The following is a 20,008-nucleotide window of genomic DNA, read 5'->3' on the forward strand; positions in this document are numbered from 1 at the left end:
CCTCCCCCTCCCAAGGCTAAAACATTTCTAAAAAGTAATTTTGAACTAGACCTCTGAATTTCAAAGGTTCTGTAGATACCTGTTTTACTGATATATAACGTACCAAAGGCAGTGACCTTAAACTCTCTGTAATACTTCTTCAAATAAATTCCAACTTTTCAAGTCAGTTGCTGTTTCTGAGCTATGTAATTGAAGCATCATAGTCATGATTTATATAAAAACATGAAACTTAAAGTACATGGCATGCTTTAACATCTGAAAAAATATTTTACTTCTATTAGCAGAATATCAAGTCACACATGGATCATAATATAATCTTATGTATTGGAAGGCTTCCTACATTTAAAGCAAAAAAAAATTATTATTATTCTGAATTCATAGTTTTTAGAAAAATAGGTAAAATGCATACCCTTTTGTCTATTATCTATAAATATTTGTCACATAAATTCTGTAGTCTTAAACAGCTTTAAGTAGGCACAATTCTAACAATTTTTATAGACCTGTGGATTTAAACTCCTACATATAACTGAAATTTAGTCCTAGACTAAACTTTAAATTCATTAATAAAAGCACTAAAAAAAGTATCATAGTCTGTGAAGCTCTGATACAAAAAATAAGATTAATCTTTCAAGAGTAGATAAATTTGAGCCATGTAACTCATTCTGAGTACACCTGAAGTTTTAGTCCCTATCCACAAAGTCATTGCCACCAATGGCATCGCTGTAGGCACTCAGCTTCTAGCTGAGTAGTCACAGGTGTAATTCTCAACTGGAATGGAATTTCTTACATTTCTTTAGCTTGCCTCTGTATCCAGAGCAGTTATCATCATAGCTTCATTGACACTTCCCTTAAATATAATTTATCCACAAAATATTGACATTTATGTTTACAGGATTTAAGTCAAAATGCTTAGAATGTTCTGAGTTATAGGACAGGTGACTTCAAAAAGAAGAAATTATTCTAAGCAGTATGCAGGCTCTGTTAATGAGATGTAAGCTGTATCACTTCTAACACTTCAATAGCTTATCTTAAAGGAAAAAGCTATTTAAGTCATTTGGATAGATCAGAAATTCTGCTAGTTTTAGTCTGGTCCCCTGCCACCTACCCAGTCGTACAAGAGTGATCCAGAGTATCTGACTTTCAAATGAAGGATGTGAAAGTAATACCAAAAACAGTTTTTATAAAAACTTTGTTTAAAAAGCCTCTAGAAGAAAGAATTTAGCAATCAGGATATTTTAGTAGCCTGAAAAATCTCCTAAAGGAGTGGGGGTGGCTCGAGGAGTATGTTCATTATGGAACAATTTAGTGTTCCAATTTATTTTGAGCATATATAGGGAATGCTTAGTAACACCAGAGAAAAGCAACGTTTTGCTGTCAGTGAGAGTGCCACACACTCACCTCTTCCACATCCTACCTCCATCTTTGCTTCCCCTCAAACTAGGGAGTTATAAACATCATTTAAATTCCAAGCATCGGTAATAACTTTGGATAGAAAGAGACAGACTGTTAAATTTCAGCTGCATGTCAGACCAGAAAGATACAGTTTGATCAGTTTAAATCATTCCATACCTAAGGATAAGCAGCTGCTGCTCCTGAAAAACTAAGAAGATGAAAACCTGATCATAGATGCTGACGGTTTTGTCTTAATGAACTTGTGGAATGATGACAGCAATAGCAAGATTTTCATCTAAACATTTGACACTTAATTCTGAATACCATCAGAATGAAAGCTTTTGCCATACCTGACAACATCTACGTCAGTGAGTTGCTGATCACTGGCATTTTTGTGCTGGTCCAGCCATGGTTAATAGGTCATTGCTTCCCACATTAGCAAAAGCCAAGCTGGTTTTGATAGTAACAGACAAAATGTAAAGGAGGTGTCACTAATTGCTAATATTACTTTGTAACTGTTCAACTATGACATTGGGAAGGCTTAAGAACTATTGCCTGAATCTTTCATGAAAACCCATCTCAATATAGGCATCTGGTTTTAACTCTCCTAAGCTCAGAAGGAGCCCCAAATAAGAGGATGGTAAACATATTTTCTATTATAACAACCAATAATTCCCTTGATTCCATTTATTTACCCCAGTTATTCTACTTCAGGTTAAAAAGTGGTGAGCTTAGAGGAGTGCTTTTTGGTTTGGGTTGGTTTTTTATTATTTAATTAGTTGGTTTACCAAAAAATGCATGGGTGTTTTTTTCTGTCGTTAAAGCATCTTTACTGTTTCCTGTTTCACTTGTTGCACTCACTGTCTTCTTCTTTTAAATTTCTCTCTGTGATGAAATTATCCTGTGTTGCTTTAAATTCTTAAGGCTAGAAAGGCAGGTAACCAGTTTGTGCCATTTCCCAATTTAGAATAATACTCTTAATCTGTTCCAATCTTACCCACTCTAAGATATTTAGAATTTATTTACTGTTTTGCAAAATAAGAGCTTAAAAAGCCATAAGTTTCTATAAAACTATACTGGTTTTGACTTAAAATAACAAGCTAAACAGGTAGCAACTAGATAGACCAGAGGGACTAGATACATTATTCATCAAATAATATAAATATTAAATACTTTAAAATTTTGTGGTTTGCATTATATTCTTTGTTTAGTTGCTAATATTTATGTTTGGAGGTAGGGGAATAACTCAGTTTGTTACCTTGAGTATTTATAGGAATTTCAGTAACGGTTTAAGTATCAAGCATCTCCATGTTTTACACTTAGAGGAAAACAAAATATGTGGAGGTTTCCAAGGCAGCAGATGAAACAAGCCAACTTTACCATTGTTCTGACTTTTTCACAATGTCACTGTCTTGGATTTCACATCCAGATAGAGATGCTGTGAATAAATTCTATGGGTAAAGAAGCAGAAAATAAGGAGGAAAAGAGGATTTGCCGTGTGGATTCATTATAACAATGTGGAACACAGAGTCTCACACACACAGGCTTTCCTTACTCCCTACGGGATATCTGTCTGTAGGCCTCCATCAATTTCTAGGAGATTTTCTATGTGAAAGGATCCTCCAGTTAATTTCAAAGTATAGCTTGTTTTAGATTTATCTTTCTCTTACATCTTCACTCTTCTTTTCCCCTTTTCAAACCTCTGTTTAAAAGAGGGGAGAGGGATAGATTTAAAAGAAAAAAAAAAAACCACACCAAAACAATGTAAACAGTGTTATGTGTGCATCTCCAAAAGCATTCTATGAAATACCGCTGCTTCAAGCTGACTAAAAATACAACTTACTGTGGAAAATACAGGGTATTTGTGCACCCATTATTCTTCACATATGTACAGCAGTATCATCACTGGGGAACATGATGTCTCAGGCTGTCAGAATAGCAGAAAAGAACAAGAATCAGATAGTGGAGAACAGGAGGCAGATACCAGACTGTCTCAGCAACACAGACTGCTCAGAAACATGGACTGCACGGTATGGACGGTCTTCAACATACCTTAAAATGTGAAATCAGGTAAAGAGCAACTCACCTTGTAAGTTTCAAAGACTGACTCCAGTCTGATGCTCAGAACAATTCCCTCCTTTTGCAAGTAAATGACATGTGAACCAACATAAAAATCTGCAGGCCACAAAGCTTCTCCTTTCAAATGTGGTTTCTAACATAATTTTATTTTCTATTTGGTGAAAACAATCCTACATGGAAATCACTTTGGCAAGCCAAGTGAAAAGACAGAAAATGGAAACCAGTAAGATTGTGTTGTGAGGTACTGGTTTTAGGGTTATTAGGAATGTTAGAGAGTTTCAGGATGCTATGACTCTTCCTCCAAAAAATTAAATATTAAATCTGGATCTTTATTGGCTGAAAGACCCTTTATCCACAATTCATGAGAAATGAGACAACATTTGGGTAATACAGGGTAGCACTTCAAATATTTTTCTAAGTGTCACTGATCTTATCACCCTGATCTGGGAAAAAAACCGTGTTGAAATTGCATTGTAAACTGCTAAAATAAACTGTGTGACTCGGCCAGGAGCGAAACTAACTTGTGTCTTTAAAGTCAGTATTTCTCCAGAATCAGTGTAATTTAATTGAAATAGCTCTGCGTGTGTAAACAACTCCTTTGTTTAAAGAAGATTTCACTGTTTAGTTTGCCTTAAGTAAATGCTGCCTTTTGTTTGTCTGTAAAACATTTGATTAAATGTAAAGACTTACACAGACAGCTTCTCCTCATTACACTAGTGGCTGGAAAATAAGTTAAAATGGTGCAGGTATCTGCTGCCTAAGTATCAAACAATATCATTTGTGTTTACAAGAAAAACCCATGGAAACATCTAAAGCCTAGTCCTAAAATCAAAGTACAACCCTCCTAACACCAAGATGGTATTTAGAAAGCTGTTGAAACTGTTCAGTACATTAGATTCTGTATATCAGTGTTCCTTGCTTCCTTTAAAAAAATTTTTTTCTGGTATTTTAATCAAGCATTAAATTCCCTCTATGGTGAACTACTGTTAAATATAAAACTTTCACCTCCAATATGAATTAGAGTGCTTTAAGATGAGGACCCACACTTTATTGTGATCATAATGTTATTGAAAAATAAAATAAGCAAGACAATTAATACATTATAACATTAATTTTTTCACCAGCTGAAATGCTTTCATAAATCATAGTAATTCTTTCAATGTACTATAGACAGGGTGGAAAGTATGCTATATATCTAAATAGCTGCAATTACTATTTAAAAATGTTGAAACCAGAAATTCATGTTTGGTCCTTTTTCCCTTGGAAGAGCTCTTAAATTCACTTTCAGACTAACCAAACAGACTGTAAGTCCAGTCAAGAAAAAAAGCAAGCAGAACCATTTTTTTCATGTCCATAGGGCCATTTGAAGTGCAAAATCCATACTGAATTAGCTTTAGATCTTTAGATCTTTACTGTTAGTAAACAGTAGACCTCTTATTTGTACTGTCAAAACATGGGAAGTAGAAATGGAACAGATACTCATGAGGCATGGAAGGCAGGATGATTTTTAACACTTGGAAATCTGATGTATAGCTGCATAGGGGGGGTTTTATTTGTTTGTGTTTCCTGTGTACTTTGGGGAAGCTTTTGAGGATCAAGATAGAGATGCCAAAGGAGAGACAGCCAAATATCCCTCATTCTCAAGACAGTCAACTATTTGCAGTGCAAAGGGTAAAATCCATTTTGTTTCAGATTGCTTTTACTCACCATAGGTAAAATATAAGCTATTTTGTAAGCTTTCTTCAAGATTTCAACTTACATGTCGGTGTTGAGCAAAACCTCTAATACGCTATTAAGCTAAATTTTAGTGGTTTTATCTGGTCCAATTCCAGGGGTTTTTTAAAGTACTTTGTTCAAATGGAAATAATAATTGCTACTGGTAAATGACATTAGTATTAATTTTTGAACAAATGTAAGGACATTGGTGGTGTTCATAATTAGTTCAAGGATTTTTGAATAGTTATGTAATTCTGAGAATACTGTCATGTCAAAATATAAATAAATACTGCCATTAATTGTAACCTTTTCTTTCACAGTAAATGTTGGGATTTTTTCCCTTCATTCTGAGATGAGTTGTGTCAAAGAACAGTTATTTGTAAGGAAAAGAGTCTACCTTCAGTTCTCACCCCCAAAACCATTATGTAAATTACCTTTTCAAGAGTGAAAACGGATGACCATGATAGAGGATTTAGTTTATCTTTTTTCAGGGTTAATTCCAAAGGTACCTAACTGCCATCAATAGAGGTTGAAGTAAATTTTTATGTTAAGGCCTAGAAATCACTGTATGTTAAACATTAATCACATGTTGTTCCTTGTATGAACCAGGTATGCAATTATATTTGCAGGGTTTTTTTTTTATTATGTGTCTCCTTTGCTTAGGCAATGCTGGATGTTGCAGCGCATCATGGCTGGCTGGTGACTGCTCTGAACATAACCAACCTGGTGCAGATGGTAGTTCAGGGTAGATGGATACATGACTCATCCCTGCTTACTTTGCCAAATATAGAGCTCCAGCATCTTTACCTTTTTCGGTATGTAATTCTTTTAAGTATTAGCAGATTTCCAATTTATTTCCACTTCCCGCTGCTGATTGTGTTTGAATGGCATTGTTGTGCCCGAGAATCTTCGTTAACGAATCAGAAGCAGAACTCTGTCTTTCGCAGTGATGCTTTCCCAAATGGATTTTCTGTGTCTGTTTTCAATATTCATTGATTAATTAACCCCCACAGATTATTTTGAGAACTGCGATTCCAGACAAATTAACAGGAGACCACTGGAAGGGTTCCAAGTCCTAACAAATCTAACTCTGTATGTTAATTATCTCTTTATTTTAATCCATTATAAAACTACATTAGTATCCATCTTAACATCATAGATAATGCAAAGCTCTATAGATGCTTAGATGATGCAGTAATTAATGCTAACCAAAAATAAATGACCGCCCTTTGAAAACAGAACGCAGTATTGAGTTTTACCACCAAAACAGCTGAATACAAATGTTTGCTTTCCCTCCCTGGGCATATGTTTTGCTGTCTGTATCAGGAAGTGGAGCCAAGGCCAAAGGAAGAGTGTGCATGGAGGTTACCAAGGACCTATCGAGTGTCTTCCCGAACTAATGGCCACCTGCGAAGGAAAAGAGAATGTTTTTGCTTCCATTGTGGACAGTGAGTTGCCAGCAGCACACATTTCACAGGTAACACTTTCTATCTGTGACCATTATCGTTGTGATTGGAAATGAAGAGTAGTTGGGCAAAGAAATACTCTCTCTCCTTCAGTAAATACCATATGACGTTCTGTATAAAAGCGCAACACATTCATTGCTCTAAGTTCAAGGTACTGCTGGCTTTACAGAAGTTCTTCTCTGCCTGTTTTCTTAATATTATTCTCATTTATTCCCTGCTAAGAGTAACAGACTCTGGTTTATGGCTGATATTACCACATCTCTCTGCCCTAAAGATTCTTCTCTAGGTCATTCAATCTGCTGAGTGTTATTCACCTTTTCATAGCTCTGCACTAGGAATACATGCATTGCAAATGTCATCATAGCTGGTTTCTGAAGTGGTCTGTCAAACACCATTTTTTCTGAGAATACTCTTAGTAAAAGATCCAGCACTCATTTTCTGTTTGAAACAGAAAAAGAAGATGAAAATTTCATACTTCACAAGGGAGGGAAAAAAAATACTGTTCCAAAATGTTGAGCTGCTAAAGCCTCGTTTTCAAGGCATTTGCAGCAAAGGATAGCTATATTCAATAGCAGTCATCACATTCTAAGCCTATTGATTTCAAACAAATGTAGGAAAGATGAAAACATCAAAAGCTATACTTCAAATGTTTTTTATTTGAATGTTTAAAAGGACAGTTTGACTGTTCAGCTTCAGTTAAACCTTTTACTGATACGCAAACAAGAAGAAAAGTACTTAAATATCTGTAACAGACATCTGCATTTGTAACCAAATTAACATCAAAATTTTGAATTAATAAAATGTATTGACATCAAAAAAAGGCTTCCTTTAGCAACAGATTTCTAACATAATACACATTGATTTCAGTCCAACTTTCAGATGTGATAAAAAATTAGAACATTGTTATAATTAGTTCAGGGAGAACTCAGAAGTAAACTTACTTAATTTATTTGCATAAATTGCCATTCTGTTATCTTTAAAAGCAAATGCAAATTGGCTCTGTCTGATATGATGATGGTTATTTGGCTCAAAAGTGCTTCAATTTGCGTAGCAATCTGGTGTCGTCTCTGCAGTGAGGCGATCCCAGGTAACATACAAATCCTGAATTATTCCAGAAATTAGTATGTTTAAAGCATCAATTTAAGTGCTAATTGCAGTAGTAATGAGAAAAAGCAGTACTACTGTGAGATTTGCATCTACTGCCCCATCAGTATGCCTGGAACGGCTGCTGACTGGCAGAGGATTTGGCTGCTAATTAAATAATTGTATGCATGGCAGTGTTCTCGTCTGATTCAATAGATGAAGATTAATCCTCAGATAAATATGTTTGGCTGGTATTGAAATGTCTTAGCAGTTTCTTCAAAAATAGCTTGCGTGTATGTGGTGTGTACGTTCACACTGTGAATGACTCTGTGCCTCTATATATCTATGTTTGTAAATACAGATGCATATAAGAGGGAAAAACATAACGTCTTGCCATCATGTGAGGAGAAACTTTCATTTCCACCATGATGAGCTGGGAATGGCTGTATTGGGTACAGCGAAGCCATGACTGTGTTGTGCAGGGCATTACAAATGTGAAAGCTTTATACCAATATGTTATATTCCTTGCAGTATTTTTTACAGGAAAAAAAAAAAGTGAAAAACTATTGTAATACCTTGCACAGAATTAAAATTCATATTGAGACTGCCTATTGAGTGTCTTCATATGTAAAGTCTTTCAGTGGTCACTGACAGGGGGCCAACCAAGAGAAAAATTCTTCAGGATCTGTATTCTATGTTTTCTATAAAGAAAGAATATCAGACTACAGAGTTTAAGCTTAGCCTTCTGGCACCAAACATGACCAGAGCCAAATAAAGTGGTAAATATGACACTAAATTGCCAAAACCATTCTTTTCCTAAAAAACCTTTTACTTCTCACTCAAAGTATATTGAACCCATATCTTAAAGCTGAGGATTAGTAGCATGACATTGGTAAAAACAGCTTAAGCTTTACATAAATTTCAGGCAGATGGGAAAAGGAAGAAGTTTTACATTTGGAAAGAAGAAAATGCCTTTTAAGCAGATTGGTAATTAATTTTTAGATAGCAGCTCTTGAAGCTGCTCATGGATTTGGAATATTTGGCTAGGTCCTGGGGAGACAGATTATTGGCAAAAATACTAATGATGTTCCCAAAGGTTTGTGAAGAATTTTTGATTTTATTATAATTGAATCTATGGGCTTGGTAGATAAACGTACATGTGTAGTATATATGTGCATGTATATATTGGGTATGTTGATATATTTAAAAGGAGGTGATATGTGCTTGTGTCTTCCTATACAGCAAAAAAACCCAGTAAAATTGTCAAAAAATACCTAAGCCACATGGGAGCCTGAGTTTAAGAGTTTGGTATTATAATTCCAAACCTCACTGAAAGTCAGGGGAGCTTTAAAAGCCAACAACCTAAATTCAAACTATTTAGACTAACCCCATTCTTTGGTCAAAGCTCTATGTTTCAGTGATTCATTGTGAATCATATTTCTTTAACAAATCTCTTTCAGTTTCTAAGTCACTTAGGCATTAATCACCTTTTAAAATATTGAGTTGATATTGATGTTTTTGAATGAGAAAAAAGAAACTTCACAATTGAAAAGAAATAAATACTATCTCTACTATAGTATAATCTGCTTTTACTCTGGAAGTATCTGTGTTCCTATAATCTTTTTTTTCATTTTTGCCTATTACTCCTTGACTTTTTTCCTTAGTGGGAAAAGCATTTCTTCATTTTCCCCACATTGCATGCATGATAAAAAGGCAGTCTGTTGTGCATACTGTCTCAATGATCAAGCAGTTCTAACTTTGCCGATAATTTTCAAATGCACAAGACTTGATAAATCAAGGAATCGTAGAATCCTTTAGGTTGGAAAAGATCCTTAAGATCATCAAATACAACTGTCACTAGCCATCATAGGATGACGTATTAAATCTACTTTCTTATCTAATTGGAAAGTTACTCAGAGTTACTTTGGTTTATTTGTGTTATGAAAACTGTATGATGACATGACAGCCTTTGACAAATATATTATTTTGGGATTGTATTCGATAAACCAGACCAAATCATAATCTTCACCAGAGTATGGTGAAGCTAACAGGTAATGCCACTAAAGGAGTTAATAAATTGTGATCTCTGCTGAAATTAAACATTGTTCTAACATATTTGTAACAAGTCTTGTCCTTTGAGAGCTTTCAAGATTTTATGTACTTTTGATATAAATGATATCTAAAGTACAACCAAAGAGGTGATTGCCAGGTTGGTTTATATCCGGGTGCCTCTCCTGATCTCAGCAGAAATACCCTGCTTATACACACAGAGACACAGTGGGTCTATAGAGTTCCTACCCTAAGTTTCTTCTTAAAAACATTTACATTGAACATAAAATCATTTTCCAGTTGAGATGTTACTACTCAAGTTATCATTCTGTGTGATCTTCTGGAAGCGGGTTTAGCAGTCTTGTGTATTATATGTATTGAAATCCTAGCAACAACGACTTAGTTAAGAATGTCAGTGGTATTTTTTTCACCTTCTTCAAAGTGCTGTCTTTTTTTCCCCATTTTCTTTCAGAGTTGGGAAAAAGAGAGATGTATTAATTCCTTAAAGTCCTATATTTTTAGTTTCTGTTACAATATTCCTGTTGTTTCCTAGCTAAGATGCCACTAAGAACATTGGTGCAATTCATCTGTTTTCCCCTGCTTTTACCCTGCAGTTCCTGAGCGCTCACAGCTGGCCCTCCCCACCTTCTGCACTGAACAGACACAGCTGTTCATGCAATACGCAGAAGAGGGGAGAGAGAGAGATTAGTTTGTAGCTGAGACCAGTTTTCTCATTTAGTTCGGCCAGGCTCTGGTAATGCAGCCATTTTAATCCAAATAAGCCTGTGCTGCAGCCGAAATGGGCAGTCCTGCCCTCCCCGTGCCGCTTTCACCTCCCCTGACCCAGCTCACCGCACAGCTGCACAAATGCTGTGTCTGCCTCAGGCAAGGAGGTGGGAATGAGCATCTGGGGACAAGGGGAGGAGGAGGAATCCTATCAACCCTCTCACTGACAGTCAAAGTGGCCCGTAGCCAACTGGCTACATGAATGCTTGTGCCAGCAGGGGAGGAGGCTGGACCACTTCTTTCAGTGGCACTGAAGGCTCGTGCTTATTCAGAATTGCAGGATTAGAGAATATGTTGCCACAATCAGCTTTAAGCTGATCTAAGTTCATGCTGTCACCAAAATGATTAGCAAGCTGATCCATCTAGCTGCACAATCCCAGCAGGGAAATGCCAACATACCAGGGATGGAGATGGGCACAGCGAGCTGGTGGGGAGAATGCTGGAGAGAAAGACAGCAGCACCTTTCCTAGGGCAGCATGACCTTAGGTCTGCTTTCCCTGGCTGCTGTATCCCTAATCACGTATTGACATACACTATTATTGTCAGTGTGACTCCATGTGCTATTATTGTCAGTATGACTCGTGGCAATGATGTCTGCAAAAAGCAAACTGAGCTTTCATTAGGCCTCTAGGCCTTCCAGCACAGAAAAAGTAATCAGACACATCGAGACAATCAGACACATCAGACACAATCTAAATGAAAATACATTTTGTTGAAACACTATATGGTCAAACCCATACTTGAAAAATAAAATATGCTTTAGTCTTTTTCCAGATAAAACATTTCTGTTCCATGCTATTGCCCATGTGACTATGCCTACCCTCTTCGTTTCCACAAGTTCCCATTTTGGCATCTGATGGCTCTTTTCCAAGACCAATATTCTTATTTCCTTCTTCTCCTTCCCACCCTCTAGCTTTTCATATATGCTGATTCCTGTTCTTTTCTGGGGGTGAAGGGGAAAGATAGCAGGGCAGAGGGTAATTCTTGGTCTTTAGTTTTTTTCTTCCAGTGCCATCCTCATCTATCTTTTTCAGCCATAGAAAGGCCACAAATCACTGCCTCCATTCCACAACCAATCCCATTTCTTTTTCTTAACAAATTTCATTGCATGAACATGCTGATTTTCTTTTCTACTAAATTAAAGCCTACATTGTTCCCTTCCATTTTTGTCAAAGCTTCTCAGAGCTACTTTTCCTTGTCTGATAGAGGCCAAAATGAGAGAAACAGAGGGCTGCATATTCAGGATACCTTTTTAAGGTTAAGAGTGTCGTGTTGAGCTACACAGATTGTATCCTCTAACAACAATTCTCTGCATGAGAATGAGAAAGTTGAGGACCTGTTGCAGTTCAAGGGAGACCACAGAGACTTAAAATTCCTCAGGAAGCCTCTAAGAAGGAGAGTTCATGAGGATCGATGCAAGAAAACCTCAAAAAAAATAAGGATAACTTTGGATATGCAGTTGAACTTTTGGTTAATTATCTGAACTGATCCTCTGAACTCTCTGAGGTTTGCCTATTGCTAATTAGCACTGCAGTGACTTGTTCTTTATGGATTATGCTAAGGAAGTTTAATTTAAAATTTAATTATACTAGTTTTTAAGTGGCTTATAGGGAAAAAATACTTTAATCGGGAGCAGTAAGGAATTTTTTCTGTGTTCAGACATCAGTAATCTTAGCAAAGCATGTGTAACATGCTTGAGGAGTTTCACGTTTGTTTTATTTGCTAGGAAGAAAGTAGCATAAGAGGTTAATGAAAAGTATTTTATGCTTATGATTGAGAGTTGTGCAATTACTTATATTCTAATACACAATAAAATATTATTATTGTAGAATAAATATGTAGACTGCACATTGAATTGTTATTGTTAGAGTGGCAATGATTGTATAGATTATCTCATAATCCATAGGGATCTGTTTTTTCTATAGGCTTGGAATTTCTTGTGCCGTTTGCCAATTCTAAACGTCAGTCTGAGCATTAAGGGCAGTTGGGATGACGCAGTTCAGCCACAGAATGAAGTACCTGTTCCTTCTTGGACAACAGACACACGAGATGACAAGAGATGGATCAAACTGCATGCTGATCAAGAGTATGTGCTCCAAATAAACCTGCACAGAACCCAGATGGGATACCAGGTAGACTTATTTATCATTTCCTTCCCTGCACAAGTGTCCAATAATCCATTTACATTGTCAATGATGCTTTATACAGTATAATAGGTTTCTTTATGGTTTGAGTATTATGTAAGTTATAAACACTTTCAAAGCCTTTTCTGTATTCATAGTGAAGAAAATGGTATTTTTCAGGTTGCAACAGGATAGTAAGTAGGCTCTTAAGGTAAAATCCTAGACCAAGTCAATGGAAAAAAATCAAACTAATTTATAAGCTTTCCAATTACATTCACAGGTGCTTCCAAACTGCATACAGACTCACACCTATAAATATGTTTCTATTTGTAACACATCCTAAGGCCTTTAGTGAGAATATTTTCCTTATATTTTACATCTGATGCTTTTTTGAGTAGCTCCTAGAACAACCTCCACATACAATTCTTTTCCACTACATTTCTGTCCCAGCCCTTTGCTCATTTAAAGCACATCCAGTTGCCTGCTGCTCAGCTCACTGGGCCCTCAGTAAATCTTGGTGTGCCAAGTCAGAAACTCCTGCAGGAGCTGCACTGTCTTCCAGCTGCTCTGCCCCAGCAGCAGTACCTGGCTGTACCTGTGTGTCAGATCTGAAGAGAGCTGGACCTGCCTTCATGTCAGGCACTGCTGACAATGGAGCTGTCACTCACTTATCCAGGCCTTTCTCTGTCATTTACATACCATGAATGACGTATGGACCACCATGGTTATAATTCTGGTAATTAATTTCTCTAACATTGCAAATAATTAAGAATTATAACTTCCAGCATTTTGGTAAGATGCATAGAGCTGAAGATAAAAGTGGAGAACAGTTTTAGGTCTTACTTCTGAGACTCTTAAGACAATTCCATTTTAATAATAGTGGAGATACATGTATGCTGTTGAAAATCCTGAAGTTATCTTACATTAGTTAAGAATTATATTTGAAAAGTATTCTTGTTTCTCAAAATACTTTTTTTCATGGCTACTGCAGATTCACTGTAGTTGCAAGGGGAAACTGTCTTATTTTAGGAAGAACAAAAGGCCAAAGCTCATCCATACATCATCATTCTTTTTGCTGTGCCAGTTTACTGGCAGAGACTTTTCCTAAGCAGAAGCCATGGAAGTGAAAGGAGCAGAATCATTTCATGCAGTGATCACTTTCTTATAAACCTTACCTAGAATTTGATCCCTCTTTTGTAAAAAAAAAGCTGGATCAAGCTTTTCATTGCTGTGGTGGTGTTTCTTCTTCCATATAAATCTTCAGTAAAACCTTTCCCTCTAAAACACAAAATGAATGTTGATTGAGTGTGCATCATTCTGTCTTCAGCTTCCAGCAGTAAAATCGCTGTCTTAAAGAATCACTGAAATAATCTTTCATTTTGCTGTACCAAACTCAAATAAATACTAAGTGTTGTTTTTGTCTTTATATTAAACTTGAATAAAACTGATTAGCTTTATTTAAAGATGCTAGGTTTACAATTCACACATCTGTATTTGGAATATATTAGATAAAATCACAGAAAGAGAATAGTATTTCCATTCAAGTTTTAGTAGTTTACAAAATAAGTGGAATAATATCTTCTATTCTGGATTTTTCTCTGTGAACTGTGATTTTTTTATTTTATTTTTTTAAACCTTCTTCTGAAAAGAAGTAACAGTATTTTAGTCTGGCTAAATTACAGCAACCTAACAATTGACAGCAATATGGTTTTGATGTGTTCAAAATGTCATTTTGGAAAGGTGATTTCTAGTTTTCCTAAGCTGTTTCTTTTCCCCAACAGGGAAGGCAGGACAGTAAAGCAATGGCTCCTCGATTCCCCAAAGTTAAGGATGAAGGATGGTTTTTGATATTGGGAGAAGTTGATAAAAAAGAACTCATCGCCCTGAAAAGAACTGGATATGTCAGAAATCGAAATACTGTTTCCGTTGCTTTTTATACTCCAGAAACCCCTGGAAAGTATGACAAACTCTCAAATTCTCTTAGTTATTATGTTTTCCAAGCAGCCAAGACCCAATTCCCAAACTAACAATGATGCTTTTTCTTTTCAGGTGTATCTATACCCTGTATCTCATGAGCGACAGCTACCTTGGCATGGACCAACAGTACGACATTTACCTGAACATTGTGCCAGCACAAGGCACCACGGAGGGGACTGAGGCCAGGAGCCACCTGGCCCTGAAGTAAGGCTCTCTGGAAAGGACACTCAGCCAAAAGAACTGGTCCTGCAACTAAGACATCTGCTCATTCTGGGGCATCCAAAAATGCATCTGCCTTACTGGAACCAACTTCAAACCTCAAGACAACGGGGACACTGAAAGTGACTGCTGTATTAACTCTGATGACACCGAGTTAGCCACAGTGGCCTTACTCCTTTATGAAGATTTGTCTTTTCTTGTTTTATCTTTCTTCTCTCAGAAGTCAGATTGTTAGTTGAATTTTAAAAACATCAAAAATAAAAGACTGAACAGTACTGTAATTTGCGCAAATTCAGGGCTATCATCTTCATTTTGAAAAGTGTTATATGGCCTGTCTATTAGTAGCATTTAAATAGTCAACTTTTTTAATTTATAGGGTAAAATACAAAATTGATCTAAGAGCTGCTGAAAATATTGATGGATGTGTTATATTTCATGTTTAATAAAAATATTCCCAGAATGTTTTGCACTGTATTTTTAGGTGTAAAATATGGGAGAGGTAGTAACAAAATCCTCTTCATGCATAGTACATTTTGAAAATGATAATCTAAAGAAAAATTTCACAAATTTATATTAATTATATGAGCAGTAAATGTAGTTATAAGGGCAAGCTAAATAATAAAAAATATTTCCAGTATTGCAATGATGCAATTTATGTAGACAATTTTTAAAGTTTACATGTATATACATACATATACACATATATTACATACTTGCAATTTCCTTAGTGTTTTTTCCTGAATTTTGTAGGACTATGGCATATAAAATTGGGTGTCCTGTTCTAGGGCTCAGTGCTAAAGTGGGTGGCTAACTTCTTTAAATAAGGGGGCATGAGATTCCAAAAATGGGGGTTGCAGCAGGAGGCATAATGAGCAATGAATGGTTCTGCTAGGCAAAAGAAATTCTAAGAGATGCCCAGCTGTGTGATTGTACCTGCAAGGCATAGATCTGAAAGCAGAAGGTAGCAGCATCTGTCTCGTGATGAGACTACACATCCTGAGGCCAGTCCTCAAGAGGATTCAAGATGCTGAGCAAGTACTTGGAGCCAACATACTTAAAGAAACATCAGTGCATCTTCATTCAGATAGACTAGACCTTAAACTGAATATTAATATTTGCACTTGCTCAGCTTTGCATTGAGCTGATAAGCATTACCTCTCCAAGGGATCATTTTGCTGTCATTTCCATTGTATTTCACCAGATGAAAGAATACAGCAGAGTTGTTGCTAGAAGCTTTCCAGGAAAAAATGACACTGGTGATGCTGCACCTACATAGAATCACAGCATGGCTGATTTTGGGAGGGGGATCTGGAGGTCATCTGGTCTAACACCTTTCCTCAGGCAGGGCCATCTAGAGGCCAGGACCACATCTCCAAAGATGGAGATTCCACCACCTCCCTGGACCACCTGTGCCAGGGTTTGGTCACCCTCACAGTTAAAAAAAGGTATTTCTTGCAATTCAAGAGGGACCCTTCTGTGACACCAACGGGTGTACCTGTTGCCTCTGGTCTTGTCACCAGGCACCACTGAAGATATCCTGGCTGTGTCCTTATCAACGTCTTCCATTCAGATACCACAAAATTTCCCTGAGCCTTCTCCAGGCTGAACAATCCCAGCTCTCTTATCCTTTCCTCATGTGAGAGATAGTCTCACATCTCTCATCAATTTTGTGGCCTTTTGCTAGACTGTCTCAAACAATTCCAAGTCTCTGCCTCAAACCAGACATGGTGCTCAACTAGTGTGGCCTTACTGGTCCTGATCACCTCTTGACCTGCTGGCAGCACCACACCGCAGCAAGCAGAAGTCTGTCTGATTTCAAAGGTTCAATAGTTAATTTTTTTTATTATTATTTATTTCAGTAATGAAATAAATTTATTTCATATCTGGCACCTTTAAATTGTGGGAAGCAATTTTAAAATGAACAATTCTGTACTTGTGTGTATGCATGCCCTGATCATATTAAAAATGTTATATTTCATTGTTATAGGTAATTACCTATAGAAATGTGCCTAAAAACATGGGACGATAATAGAAAAAGTTGTCACTAAATTTAGAGATGGATAGATGATACAAAAAACACCTTTGCCATTTAGACTATATCAATGTAATATGATGTTGTGTCACAGAAGAAACAGATTTTTTTCAAATTGTTAAGCAATAGTTTGGTTACTCACACATTGTGTTAGTCCATTTTAAAGATAATTGTTTCATCTAATTTGGAGGTTTAAATTTTCACAGAAATTAAGTCCTTTCTTTGGAAAACTTGGCTGAAACAATACATTGTCCCTCAACAATTTTAATTAATTAGGAAAAAGAACTATGCCACAGTTAAACATACCAACATAGTGATGCTAGCTCTTGTTGCTTTGTAAATGCACATCACAGAAAGTCTAACTGCAGAGAAGCAGACAATAGCTTCAGTATTCAGTATTAATCAATTAAAGAGTTTCTGTAATGTCATTTGTGCCATCTGTACTTTGGTTTGGAAATACTGTATTTCCTAGTGTATTAATTGTTTTTAGAAACAGTTTAGTAACATTTTTAAATAACATGTTTGAATAGTTTTTGGGGGTTTTTTACAAAAGTATTGGATTCAGGATGACAAAGTCTAAAGTAATACAGAATCAATTTAAGCAAATTGATAAGGATCAGTATTTAGCTAAAAAATCCAAGAGAAAGAATTCTGATACATTTGTAACAGCTGCTTAGAAGGAACAATGAATGTGTTCAATTCAGTGATATCTCATGGTGAAAAGTGAGAATAGCTGTCTGACAAAAGTATGAATACCAAACAGAATAAAATAATAATAATAAATAAATATATGACATGAATGGTATGATTATTTTATTCTGTTTGGTATGAATACCAAACAGAATAAAATAATAATAATAAATAAATACTTCAGTGATGTAATAATCACCTTTATGGATAAATGAAAGAAACAGCACATAGAGAAATTTTTAATGTTGAGTTGCTCATTCCAGTTTGCAAGTAGGTTTTTATTTTTACTCTTCCCTTCCCCTCCTAGGAGCAGTGCATGCCTGTTCCAGTATGAGACTTCTTCCAAAACTTGGAAAGCAACAAAAAATAGGCACAACTTGTACATCAAGACATATTTAAGTCTGCTTCTGTGACTTCATCTTTTCCCATCATTCCTGTCCTAGTCTGATAACAGCATCACAGCAGTGCCCAGCAGCAGCTAGAGGAGGTTTGGGTATGTACTACCATGCCTCATCTCTTCTGTGCTCCTATAACACAATTTGTTATTTAGAACCTTACTTAAGATTTCTGTTCTGAATAGATTAGTGGCAACATGAAACCATCCTCACTACAGAAGATCTTTTTCTGTTGTATATTGAATCTTTGAAGGCCCAAATCTTACCCAGATGAATTTGGGGGTTTATGCTGATGACCCAAAATTCCTCTTGTCATTGCTTCTAGAGATCACCTCCAGATGGTCATCCTGGAGATAACATCAGGAAGTCTCTTATCAGCCTTCACCCTGGAGCCTAGTATAAGACTTCAACACTCACAGAATAGGATGCATTTAAAAAGTAATAAGTAAGTTACATAATTCAAATTTTCTAGCTCTGGGGAGCACGCCTAAAGAGAAGTATCCCATGTACATCTGCCCTTACTCATTGCAGCCTGAGTCCAAATTCCTATATTCCTCCCTCAGTCAAGAAAATGAGGCTATTTTTTAAGATAGTTTTATTACTACTCCAGGAGGCATCAGTTCTCTATGAAGAGGCTTATTTATGGACAATGGGTTTTGAATCATCACTCTCCTATCTTGCCTCCACCCCTCCCATGTAAGGCAAACTTCTCTTTAGCTCCTTCCACTACCTCTAAACCCTACAACCTCACCTGTCCAGAGACCTTATCCGTATTAGTGGCAGTAAATTATCACAGAAGTAGTTATTTAAGATCACCTTTCTATGATGTTCTATGGACACTATTTAGCCTATGTAGTAAGTACTGAAATAGAGAAAAGTAAGGCAATACAAGCAAAGTGCATATATTTTTCCACAACCTAAAGGTCTGCAGTTAAATTGCACATTTTGGCCTTGGTTTAGTTGCTTACATGCAAATATCTAGTGCTATTTAATATGAAATATCTCATCTGGTCTCACATTGAGCTGCAGAAGAACATACCCCAACTGCAGAGGGTGTGAAATGTAGTGGTGTTGTATCTGTCACCTTCTGTGGGTGCCTCAGGTAAGCCAAGTCATCTGAAATAGCATTTGATATCTACATTCAAGTAACCACATTGACTCCCTGTCACATTAGTCAGGTTTCAATTCAGTTGTTTAGCTGCATCTAATGAAATTTAAAATAAACAAAAGATATTTTGGTTGCCACTCCAGAAGATGGGAAGTCTTTCATAGGTCATGTGTCACTTCTGTCATCCTCATGTCACAGGGGCCCGGCAGCATGAGGTGGATGCTTATATATTCAATCTTAATTAGCTAATCAAGCCCATGCTATTTTGCAAGTGTTCTAAATTCTCTCTTCCAAGCAATTTTATGAGAAGGAGAATTCTCCTGCTTCATGAGAAAAAATATTTTCTGACAAAAGGTTTGGATGCCACAGGATGCCCAAGCAGACAGGTGAGCTACAGAAATGTTTGTAGGGCTTCTGCTGAGAGCTGTCTATTTCTACTTAGATACCATGTCTTTTCTATCAGCTGCATCCCACCTGCCTTTCTAAAAATGTATCTTGTTAAATGTCATGTCTTCTCAGACTGCACTGCACTTCAGCAGTGAACAAACCAAGTTTGTTACTGATGTCATATGTTGGTAGCAGTAAGAGGTTAAGCTGCTTTCACGTGTAGCATGTGAAAGGAAATTCTATATTAAAGGAACTTTAATAAGTTGGACTAAATGAGTCTCTTCATAAATAATTCCTAGCTCTATAGTAAAGGGATCCTCCACAGTGATTACACCATCCTGCAATTAAATATGTTTACAATATGTTTTTTCCTTAGATCTGCTAATGAGCTGCATACTGCATCAATGGAATTTGAATCCAGGGCTCTCCAAGTCTTTCTTCTCAATCTCTATTTCTAGAAAACCACAGCCTTCTCTATTAGTATGTCTCCTCAAAAATAAGGAGCA

The 20,008-nt window shown here is 36.5% G+C and overlaps 1 protein-coding gene across 1 annotated transcript in view; it reads left to right on the forward strand.

Annotated features, from left to right (window-relative positions):
* ASCC3 (activating signal cointegrator 1 complex subunit 3) overlaps positions 1–17,350 on the forward strand; it is a 252,629-nt gene extending 235,279 nt beyond the window's left edge. Inside the window, exons 38-42 of the mRNA XM_041414871.1 lie at positions 5,851–6,002; positions 6,514–6,664; positions 12,497–12,703; positions 14,476–14,651; positions 14,744–17,350. Of these exons, the coding sequence (XP_041270805.1) occupies positions 5,851–6,002; positions 6,514–6,664; positions 12,497–12,703; positions 14,476–14,651; positions 14,744–14,879 (822 nt within the window). The 3' untranslated portion in view covers positions 14,880–17,350. The remainder of the gene's footprint in view (positions 1–5,850; positions 6,003–6,513; positions 6,665–12,496; positions 12,704–14,475; positions 14,652–14,743) is intronic.
* The last annotated feature ends 2,658 nt before the right edge of the window (positions 17,351–20,008 follow it).

The sequence above is a fragment of the Onychostruthus taczanowskii genome, unplaced genomic scaffold (assembly GCF_017590055.1).
Source record: "Onychostruthus taczanowskii isolate IOZ18803 unplaced genomic scaffold, ASM1759005v1 scaffold48, whole genome shotgun sequence".
Taxonomy (NCBI): domain Eukaryota; kingdom Metazoa; phylum Chordata; class Aves; order Passeriformes; family Passeridae; genus Onychostruthus; species Onychostruthus taczanowskii.